General features: G+C 44.6%; 1 protein-coding gene across 1 annotated transcript; it reads left to right on the forward strand.

The window, feature by feature from the left end:
* The first annotated feature begins 232 nt into the window (after positions 1 to 232).
* LOC105568298 (mediator of RNA polymerase II transcription subunit 12) lies at positions 233 to 11,105 on the forward strand. The gene is made up of 12 exons (XM_012023846.1): positions 233 to 1,334; positions 1,910 to 2,730; positions 2,949 to 3,729; positions 3,872 to 4,197; positions 4,367 to 4,898; positions 4,972 to 5,565; positions 5,643 to 7,357; positions 7,497 to 7,925; positions 8,005 to 8,485; positions 8,824 to 9,107; positions 9,515 to 9,682; positions 9,766 to 11,105. The coding sequence occupies exons 1-12, from the start codon at positions 788 to 790 to the stop codon at positions 9,988 to 9,990; spliced, it is 6,903 nt and encodes a 2,300-aa protein (XP_011879236.1). The 5' UTR covers positions 233 to 787; the 3' UTR covers positions 9,991 to 11,105.
* The last annotated feature ends 970 nt before the right edge of the window (positions 11,106 to 12,075 follow it).

A 12,075-nucleotide genomic window follows, 5' to 3' on the forward strand; every position in this document is an offset into this window, starting at 1 on the left:
CTTAGGGCTTAAATCTCTATTGTAGACTGGGACTAAAGCCTCCGCTACAATGATTCTCGGTTCTGTCTACAATGGTCGTAGTCGTAAGAATAATCGACTGCGATTGGTCAATTCCGTCAGACACATAAGAATTGACCAATCATAGTCGACTATTCTTACGACTACGACTTTACGACTTCTATGTAGACGAGGCTTGACGCATCAGTGTACAAATGCGAGACATCTTATTGGTTCTGCCATATTTTGTCGAAACCAATGAAATGAATGATATTTCTGTCCAGACTCCTACTACAGGCATGCGACGCGAATAGACCTTATGAATCGGACTGAATGTGGACACCCAGCTGGGGACGGTCTGGAATACCAGAAACAGCTGTGGTTCTTCCTGCGAGATAAGTCGTATCTGTATACGCGCGCGTTCGTAGATATCGAGGGTAAGAAAACTGATAGGAGAGACGAGCGAGCGGTGCAATAATGTAGATCATCTCGCTCCCGCTGAACTTGGAAACCATCGGTCATGCACGCGCGCACCTCGGCGATGCACTATGCCGCGGTGGCGCGGTGACATTGGCAGTGTTGATTGCGAAGCGAATGCCATTGTCATCGTGATGATTACGCGCAAATGTAAATAGAGACTGCGACGTCGGCAGACGGACGTTGCGCGTGCTCGTTCAACTGACACGGGGCCCGAAGCACGGGCCCGGTTCGCGTCCGCGTCCGCGTCGGCCCGGCGATGCCCGCGATCGGCGTCTCTTAACGACCGTACCCCCTCGCGTCCAATTGTACCATGATGGGAATACTGTACGAGAAGAGGCCGCTCAAGAGGCCGAGGCTGGGTCCCCCGGATGTCTACCCGCAGGAGCTCAAGCAGAAGGAGGACGAGCTGTCGCTGACCAACGTCAAACATGGCTTCATGGCCACCACGACCCAGCTGACGGATGAGTCCGGCACGGGCAGGAACTACAACGTCACCGCCGCCAAGGTCGGCGCGTACTTCAACGCGATCCTCGCCAAGAAGGAGGAGCTCGCGACGATGCCCGACACCGGCAGGAAGAGGCAGCAGATCAATCCCAAGGACAACTTCTGGCCGGTGACCGCCAGGACCAAGAACGGCATCGAGGCCTGGTTCAAGGATCTCTCGGGCAGCAAACCCCTGGTCGCTCTTGCAAAGAAGGCGCCGAATTTCAATAAGAAGGAGGAGATCTTCATGATGCTCTGCGAGTATCAGGTGCCGATGCTCCGGGCGGCTTGGTTCATCAAGCTCAGCTCGGCTTACACGGTCGCGGTCTCGGAGGCCAAGATAAAGAAGCGTCAGCTGCCCGACCCGACCACAGGTAACGGTCACAATTTTACTTTGTCGGAAAGCTGTCGTTGATTCTAATGAAATTGAGAAAAATGCAGAGATAACAAATGTATATTGATATTAGTGTAGTACATTTACTAAATTATTCAAAATTATATCCTTTTTATCGTAATTAAAATATATCTTTCTCATTTTGCAGGAATAAAGGACATATGAGCCAAGACAGAATGTTAGTGTCTAAACGATTCTAATTCTTAAAGTTATTGCAAAAATTTACCTCAGCCAAGGCCTCTAGACGGACGTCTAGGTCTAGGGCGGTCTAGAGGGAGGTCCAGGTTCGAACCCTGGCTGAGGTAAACTTTTTACAATTAAAAAATTAGAATCATTTAGGCACTAACATCCTGTCTTGGCTCCTGCATCCTTTATTATTTTGAATTGTAATTTTGCGTCAGAGCCTTATGAATCCTAAGACAGTAACAACATGCTCGTTTTGTACAAATACAAACAATAGAACAAAGGCCAAAAGTAATACTGACTTACGAGTTTTATTATATATTTTTCTATCTCGAAGACTGCCATAAAGATGTGATTGTTCTTCTCTGGCAGAGTGGACGGGCACCCTCATAAAATTTCTGAAGGATCAGTTGTCCAAACTGCAGGAGTACTATCATATGGGCAATCATGCGGCTAGCACCAGTAACAATAATAGCACAACAAACAGTTCCTGCAACAGCAACGGGACTACCGGGACGAACAACAGCGGTAGCAGCAGCAGTAACAACAACAACAGTAGCAGCGGCAGCAGCAGCAACAACAACAACGCTAGCAGCAACAACACTAGCAGCAGCAGCAACAACAATAGCAACAATAATGGTGTTACTAATAGCAGCGCGAGCAATAACGCAAGCAACGGCTCCGCCAATAATCAACCACCCACACCTACTTCGAGCGGTCAGTCGACGACAGGCAGTACGATGAACGAGGAGCACAAGCTGGCGCTCAAGCAATGGCATTACTGTATACAATTGGCCAAATATATGTTTGAGGAAGGCCTGTTGGACAGGCAAGAATTGCTACAGTGGATCCTCGAATTGCTGGATAAGATTAGGTCCTCTCCCTCGGAAGACGGCATATTGAAGCTCCTATTGCCGTTGGCTCTGCAATACCTGGAGGAGTTTATACAGTCCGAGCTGCTGGCCAGGCGACTGGCATACTTGTGCTGCCGTAAACTGGCGCACATGTGCAATAATGTTGAGAGCAACAGCAGTCCGCAGAGTCCGTCCGTCGCTAAGAACGAAGCCAATGGTAACAAGGACACTACTGTCGCTGTCCAAGGACCATTGAATCTCCTGACAGTTGCTTTCAACGATTACTTGACTTGCGCACACCACAGAGATATAATTTACAGTTTAGCCACTATAATACAGGTAAAAAATAGTCTTGTTCTAAGAAATAAGAATTTGTCACATCGATAGTATTGCGTGATTAATGCCCATTTCCATCAGTGCAGATTGATTTTAATTCCGGTTCAACTAAGTTTGTATCTTTCTCCAATTCCAGAAACTAGGAAAAAGTATTTTAAACTGAAATCACAGTTGAACTTTATTGGTAGAAATGGACATAAGAGATTAATCGAATTTTTCAGGTCATAACATTGGAGTGTCCCACTGCGTTGGTCTGGAACAGTGTTGGCGAGGGAAAGGCACCGTCAGTGTTGAATGGATCGCCTCTAGACTACTTGCCATGTCCGCCAGCAGCTTTGCCGTGTCCACCCGCGAGTTCTGGCAATCCTACGATGAAACAGCTGCGGGTCGCGCAGGAAAACATAAGGGCTCGATCCCAGGCAGCGGAAGGTAGATGGTCGTGCGACAAGTGGCAGCAGAGCAGCGCTGGGACGACCACTACCAAGGTGTTAGCCGCATTGGACGCCCTAGACCGGCACAGTTTTGACAAAATGGACGCCTCCAATTCGCTCGACACCCTGTACGCAAAAATCTTCACGCCACCTCCGAAAGACAATTCTAGCGAGCGCGACGCGAAAACGGAGTACAATCCGCAGCAGGATTCAGCGGTAGTTGAAATTCTGTGCGAGTGGGCTGTGAGTGCCGAACGTTGGGGGGAACATAGGGCGATGGCGGTTGCCAAACTTCTCGAGAAGAGGCAGAGCGAAGCTACTGGCGAGACTAACGATAACGACGACAAGGACAGCACGTGTAGCAATGGGAGTCCGCCTGTGCTTCCGATCTTCCAACCGTTGCTTATGAAATTCTTGGACGTGGACGCGCCGGTGCTCGATAATACCTCGACTCAATCTAAGGCTCAATTTACAAATTTAGTCCACCTGTTCTCAGAATTGATAAGGCATGACGTTTTCTCGCACGATGCGTACATGTGCACTCTTATTTCGAGAGGTGATCTTATACAAGGTAAAGAGATATGTATATAAAAGAATTCAAATTATTTAATTATTTCAGTCGTTTGTAAAGATATAATTGTAATTTGAGATTGTATCTTAGAAAGTTTGATAAATTTGTTTAATTAATTGTGAAATTATTTTACTTTAATTAGGTCCCGTAGCTAGCAAACCCGGAACACCTAGCAATAGAGAGCCGATCGATGAAGACAGTCTCTTCCCGGGTATAGATTTAAAGTCGACCAAATTGGAAGTGCCGGATCATGGACGTACTATGGATTATGATGATAGTAAAATCGACGACGATTTAGATAAGATATTGCAGCACATTAAAGAAGATCAACAAAATAGCATGGACGCGCCAGATAGCCCTAAAGAGGATGCGCTGACCGGCCACGGCGGTCATGAAAGTCTCGATTCCAAAATGCCGTCGAGTCACAGCAGACATTTATTGTACACCACTCACTTTCCTCTGCCACAAGTAATTTTTTAAATATATTTTTCTATCAAATGATTTAAACGAGTATCTTGTAAATTTTGACGGGATCGTTAGATGCAGATTTTAAACATTTGCCGTAATATTAAATATTGTCAAATTCTTCCACATACAATTTATAAATATCATTTAATCTATTGATATGTGTCTACAGGACGAGACGTGTAGTCAGCACGATTGCAATCAGCGGCATGTGTTACTTTATGGTGTTGGACGTGTCAGAGACGAGGCCAGGCACGTTGTTAAAAAAATGACTAAAGAAGTGTGTAAATTGTTTGGCAAGAAATTCAGTATTGACGTTGCCGAAGGGGGCAAAGTAAAGAAACATTCTCGAAGTGAATTCAATTTTGAGGCCGTCACTATGAAGTTTCAAAATCTAAGTTATTTCGATCAGCATGTCGTAACGTGGCAGTGTGCAACGCAAGTGATAGAGATGTTGAACACGTTTGCACTAGCTGGCTCATCTTACTTGCCAGTTCACGAACACGTAGCCTTTCTCTTCGATCTGATGGAGCTGGCATTAAATATATACGGCCTAATTGACGTTTGTATACAAATCCTGAAAGAGTTGCCGGAAGTGGAGGCACAATTAACAGTTAGAAATAGTCAATTGGTTCGAAGTTACACTACAAATCTAAGTTTATACGTAGTTGGCGTGTTAAGAAGATATCACTGCTGTTTATTGTGTAAGTCTTAATCGTTATCTCACACGTATGTTTAGAAGTTTTCTACGTACATTAATATAAAAAAATGTTACAGTGTCACCCGAGCAGACGACAGCGGTATTTGATTTACTCTGCAAAGTGGTGAAACACGTGTCAAATCCGAGCGACTGTAGTTCCGCCGAACGATGCGTGTTAGCGCATTTATATGACTTATATTCGACCTGTTCTCTCTTGAAGACGAAATCGCACGGGGTGGAGGCGTTTAGCAACGCGTATCCGAAAATACGAGCTGCTCTCTACAGTACGTTGCAGCCGACGCCTTCGAGTCACGTTTACAACTCGCAATTTATGGTGGATGTCTTCACCAGTCCGCGAAGGGGCGGAAAGATTGAACCGCAATGGGCGAGACAGTTGAATGAGACTCCGGCCAATCGTTATAGTTTCGTTTGTAACGCGATTGTTGCGGTTTGCAGCGAGACGGATAACGATAAACTGAACGATATTGCTATAACTTGCGCAGAATTGACTGCCTGTTGCAATGCTCTCAATGCTGAATGGCTGGGAGTACTTATGGCACTTTGTTGCTCCTCCAATAGCTCAGCTTTCTACATCGACGTGTTAAATCAAGTTGACGTACAGGATTTAAGTATACACAATTCTCTAGCTATATTTACCTCAATTCTAATTGGTAAGTGAGATACATTTTGCATTTATTAAATATGTCACGTTTGTTAATTTATTAACAGCTTATTATTGTACTTACAGCAAGGCACTGTTTCTCCTTGGAAGATTTTGTCGTGCACATAGCACTACCATCCTTGGTAAAAACTTGCAACGACGGTCGCGGGGACATTGATATCGAAGTGGAAGCAGGTGCACGTTTGACTTGCCATTTGTTACTGAGACTTTTCAAAACTGTTGAGTGTCCGCAGCCGGCTTTGTATTCGGTCAGTACGAGTCCTCATCCGCTTCCAAGTGGAAACTCAAGGGGTTATAGCATAAAATTGAGTTGCGATAGACACTTGTTGGCAGCCGCGCATAATAACATAAGAGTAGGGCCGGTGCTCGCGGTGCTGAAGGCTATATTAGTCGTGGGAGATGCCACGGCCGCCAAGCAGCCACCGAAGAAAGTCGATATACCCTTGAGTCATTCCAGTAAAGGAGGTGGTCCGGCCAGCGTCGGAGTCGGAGTTGGCGTGAGCAGTAGCGGACCCGGCGAACTGTCAATTAGCCATATTTTGGGAACCAGCGATATCTTAGGAGGCGGCGATGATCTTGGCCTCGACCTGGCCATGTCGTCGTCCAGTAGCAGCGCCGGCATGACGACGGAAAACGTCAAGGGGTTTTCCGACTTCGCCCATCACGTTTTGCGTCAGATCTGCAGCCAAGAATGGGTGCTGGAGAGATGCTTACAAAATCCGGAGGAGCTTTGTCATCAGGACATGCTGCTGGACAATATGCTTACGCCACGGCAAGCCCAAAAATTGTTACACATGATCTGCTATCCCGAAACACCAACCGAAGCCTTCATCGATCAGAAGACACATATTACGAATATCTTGGAGAATTTGGAGCAATGGAGTCTAAGGATGTCCTGGCTGGATTTGCAGCTTATGTACAAGCAATTCGCGCCAGGCTCCAGTGAACTTTCTCAATGGTTGGACACAGTCGCGAAGGCTGCGATCGACGTTTTTCAGTTGAACAATACCTTAAGTAATAAACCTGATAAAAGGTCGGGTTCCATATGGTTAGTGGCTCCATTGGTTTCCAAGCTGCCGAGTGCAGTGCAGGGCAGAGTGCTAAAAGTGGCGGGGCAGGTGTTAGAGTCGGGTAATTGGTCGAAAACAGCAGGTCGCGAGAGAGGTAGATCCAAGTCGCCTTCGCTGTTCAATCACCAGCCATTTCTGTCGCTTGTACTTACGTGTCTGAAAGGTCAGGATGATCAAAGAGAGGGTTTACTGACGTCTCTACATTCGCAACTCTCGCAATTTTTAAATACTAGCAAGGAGGAGAAGCACATCGGTTCCGAAGATCCTAAGACCAGAGAGGTGTTACAAGACGCGTTACAGTTAAGATTCAGCCTCGTTGGAGGTGTGTTCGATACGATACAAAGAAACACGACTGCTACAACAGACTGGGCGATTCTGCTGGTTCAGTTGGTCAGCTACGGTGTTATAGACTTGAATAATAATGCAGAGTTATTTACCACCGTGATAGATATGCTGGCAACGCTAATTCACTCCACGCTAGTGTCAGATTCGCAATCCGAGAAAGACGAGAATAAAAAGCACTACCAAAATCTAATGAAAAAATTGAAGAAAGAACTGGGCGACAGAAATTCCTCGAGCATTCGTTTCGTAAGACAACTTCTACCGCTACCGAAGCTGTCTATGGAAGTTATTACGTGCGAACCCGTTGGATGTCTGACCGACACTAAGGGCAACAAGATCGCTGGATTCGACAGCATCGACAAGAAGCAGGTACATTTGAGTTGATTTTTCGAAAAGTATTTGTTTCACTTTCTATGCAATATTTAGAGTAGTATTTTCGTCTGTTATTGCTGAAAAACGTAGAGTTAACAACGTGCAAAAGTGTATAACGTGTTACATTTAAATTTAGGGGCTGCAAGTATGCGATTCTCAAAGAGTGTCGGCGTGGGAAATCTTAGAAGGACATAAAAATCCTGCGCCGCTTTCCTGGGCTTGGTTCCGAGCTGTCCGACTGGAACGCAAACCGCTCACGTATCAGAACGCGTACAAACTGTTGCGCTATCACACGCACAGTCAAAATCGTTCGGCCAGCCATTATCTGGATCCACCTCCGTTGCCACCGGAAGATCTGGAGCCGGACAAGAAGGAGTCGGAGCCTGGCAAAGCCGACACTCCAATGAGCATCGATTCGCCAGGTCGAGTCGGCGGTAGTGTCGGTAGCGCCGGAGTCGGTAATGCGAATACTAATGGTAAAGGAAAAGCTATGAAAAATAAGCGACATAACAGACGAACGAAAGGTGCCGCTACGCCTACAACACCTATATCGCAGCAGATGCAGGTGAGCTTAACTGTTCGATGACATAACGGGGAAGCGCAAAGCCGTCGTCGTTACATTTCTTTCCTTTTGTAATTAACAGCAACCGCCATCTCAATTGCAACAAATGGCATTCGGTAATCAACAAGCGCCTGTTGCGCAACAGCCTGGAATGTTCACTGGACAACCCCCACAACCCCAACAGCAATGGTACAGTAATCAGCAAACTCACACACCCGCGCAGCAGTACGGATATGGTCAACAGTTGCCGCCTGCACCGGTCGGCGGACCGCGCTACGAGAGACCGGGGATGAACAATCAGTCCAAACAGGCTCTGTCCAATATGTTACGCTTACGATTGCCGTCTAATCAATTCATGGGCTCGCAGCAACAACCGCCGAACGCCACGCCGGTTGCCGGGCCCGGCGCGTTCCAAGGAATGCAGAGGCATCAATTCATCAGGCAGCAATTGAGAGCGCAGCACGGAGCTCCTGGCATAAATCCACAACAAGGCATGTTTGCGGCGCAGCAGCAGCAGCAGCAACAGCAGCAGCAGCAAGGGATATACGCTGGAATTCAACAAGGTATAAATTAGAAAAAGTCTCAGTATACTGAACAGCCAAGAATTTAGCAGAAAGAAGCAGTGTCGTAATTACTGTTTAATTTTCTTCCGAATATTTTCTAGTAATCAATTAGTTTTAAGTCTTATAGCGAATTTGGCATCTTGCACTAGTGCACACACTGAGTGCACACCAAGGCTTGTTCTTATATTTATGGTCATCTCGAGTACAAAAACTATTTAGCCAAAAAATAATCCGTACGAATGCTATACAGATCCTTTTGCTGACTGAGAAGTGTTTCAAAAAGTATTTAAGACGAATTGACCGTAAATAGAAGCCTTTAAATAACTTTTCTTCTGCAGGTATGAATCAAAATTATGCGGGATACGGTGGGCAACAAATGATACAGCAGCAGCAGCAGCAACAACAGCAGCAGACACCACAGCAAACGCAGCAGCAGCAGCAGCAGCAGCAGTTACTTCAACAGCAGCAACAACAGCAGCAGCAGCAGCAACAAGGCATCTTGAATCAACAACAAAATATGATGTTCCCTAATCAGCAGCAAATGATGGGTCCGCAAAGGGGACAGGAATATATGCCGCAACAAAGAATGCAGCCTGGCGCTGCGAGGCCGCCATATTTACAGGTGTGTTTCAGAATATATTCTTAATATATCTAACATTAAACTTAATTTGGCCCATTATTTTTATACTACACTTTCTAATTTTTATTTAATGCCTCGGAAGTAAACTGCGCTAAGCCATCAAATTTAAATTTTACAGAAGTGTCATTCGAAAGTTTTTCATCAATTTGACATCAGCAATGCGACTTGATACTTTCATTTTTCCCAATTAACTTTCCTACTAACTGTTGTTTGTTGTTTGTTGCTAGTGTTCTTTAGAAGAAAATTCATTGTTGTATCACAGTTCTTACTTCTATACTTTCTATCTGTGACTGATATAAGATAACGTTATTATCATTAAAACATGAAATAGACGTAATAATTGTATTTCAAATTTAATAACTATTAAAAAATACATCTTATTCATTCAGGCACCAAACGTAACAATGAATGCAATGGGACCAATGGGTGGTGGTGTTCAGAACCAACCTGCTCCTCCGTACCGACAATCCGCTGGAAAACCAGGTGCGGTAGGTGTGACAGGGGTAGGCACGGCTAATGTCAACTTGCAGCAAAATCAGCAGGCATTCCAGCAACAGGTATGCCTCTGAAAGATATATCGCGGAAGCGCGATAAAGAATTGGCGAATTATCGTTAATTAATTCTCTTTGCTTTTATATAGCAACAAGCGATCAATCAGCAGCGTATGAGGCAACAGATGTTGGCCATGCAGCAGCAGCAGCAACAGGCACAGCAGCAGCAGCAGCAGGCCGCTCAACAGCAGCAGCAGCAGCAGCAAGGTGCTGGTGGTGGCCAACAACCAACGCCTCAACTCGTGACGCATCTACAAAGACACTTGAGTCAACCGCCGCAACATTCCTACCAGCATCAACCACCACCTTATTAGACTTCTATTACTGGCAATATCACTGATAATAACTGGCTAGTTGGTGCAATGTAGAAGTGAAAGCGGCTTCGTTAGAATTCCAGATCTTATGCTGCTGAGTAAAGTTTACGATAGAGCGAAAGACATATTCTGAAGAAAGATTTTTTTATTGGACTTGCTGTAATACTTTATCGGTAATTATCGGTAATTTTATGTAATCGGCTTGATGCTACCGTATTTTTGGTGAAATTGGGCGTAAAAACATCGTGTTCTAAATTTTTATATTAAATTGAATGTCCCGATTTGTACTAATTAGATATTTTATTAATTATTACGCGACCATACTTTAGTTAACTTGGCATGAAAGAGGAGAGTGCTTATACATATAATACACCAATAGATTTTTTATGTCTGATGTCAACAGCCATGTTTTAGTGATCCTATTGAATCAATGTATACTAAACCACGATATAAGAAAGTCATAAATTATAATACATTTTTTTCCAGTCGTTACGTAAATCCTCATAAAGTATTATTAAAATAATATTGTTACGTCCCAGTGCTTCGTTCCTTTAAATAAATTTTAATATTCGTAATATTGTTTAATTAATGCGTGATTAATATAGATTAATTAAGGTAAAAAGAAGATCGTCTTTCTGGAATCTCTCAGAAGAAGAAAGCATTTCCTTCATATGTTGAAATGTTACCTTAAAAAGACGTGACGATTGCCATTATTGTAATTCACTTAGCGCATGACGAATATTGTAGCAAAATACAGAGACAAAGTACATGGATGTAACACATATTATACGTAGAGTCTAAAGTATTAATGACAATGATGAAGATATAGTATACATAAGGTATAAGGCGTAGCATAATTTATATTATAAGTAAATTTATTGTTACTGTTATCTCTGACTATTTAAACGGTATTTATATATCATATTTTTTACATAGAATTATACATTAACATTGATCGTGTACATTAGAAGTAAATGTATTTAACGAGTGCATTCACGGTAAGAAAACGACACTTCAGTAGCTACTATGGAATTCACATGGATTCAAATGAATTACGTGATTCAAATAGTTTGCGAAATAAAGATAAATAATAAATCAGCAAGTTTCGAATTTAATTTCTAGCATGTGTCTCGATATTTCTCCTAGTTGCTGATATCCGTAAACCCGTATGAAATTATCACATTCATTATATGGACGACTATGTCTAACATACATCGAATATGTTTTTTAACCTTATTTTTACATTATGAAAATAATAACTCCTTTATATGACTATTTCTATCATTTTTTAAACATTTCTAAATTGATTTCTGCTTTAAATAATTATCCCGTTTATTTTATTCGTATTTTTCTGTTATTCATTAATTTTTCGCAAGGTCTAATTGCACATTTAACGCATCTAAAGGGATTGGACTCTATTGTAAATATTGCAATCGAGCCTTTATCCGTTTTCCCTTTCATATTTTCGCGCCATTACTCGGTCATGCGCAATGCAGATTGAGCATGCGCACAAAGGGGACGCTTGACCGTTACGGAACTCGGCCGCTGATTGGCTCGCCGCGACTAACATCCTACGATCGCGATTCAAAATGTCTCAAGCAGCGAGGAACCGCCATCGGCAGCTTCTAGAATCGCGAGTCGGCTCCCGCGTTTTCTGCCGCGCTTCCAGTGCGAGAGTCAACGGTGACGCGCGAAAGGATCCCGGCGGTGCCTCGCGAAGTGCCGCGTCGTCGCGCGAATACGAGGCCAACGCGTCCGGCCTGGGATACGCACCGATCTCGGAGTACGCGTCCGTCTCGCGAGTGATGTGTCGCGTTGGGCGTCGTGTGGTACCGATCTCGGAGTACGCGTCCGTCTCGCGAGTAATATGGCGCGTCGCGTGTCGTGTGTGCGTCGAGTCAACGGTGACGCGCGAAAGGATCCCGGCGGTGCCTCGCGAAGTGCCGCGTCGTCGCGCGAATACGAGGTTAACGCGTCCGGCCTGGGATACGCACCGATCTCGGAGTACGCGTCCGTCTCGCGAGTGATGTGTCGCGTTGGGCGTCGTGTGGTACCGATCTCGGAGTACGCGTCCGTCTCGCGAGT

This window comes from Vollenhovia emeryi, unplaced genomic scaffold (assembly GCF_000949405.1).
Source record: "Vollenhovia emeryi isolate VEMERY1.0 unplaced genomic scaffold, V.emery_V1.0 DF939130.1, whole genome shotgun sequence".
In the NCBI taxonomy this organism is placed as follows: Eukaryota; Metazoa; Arthropoda; class Insecta; order Hymenoptera; family Formicidae; genus Vollenhovia; species Vollenhovia emeryi.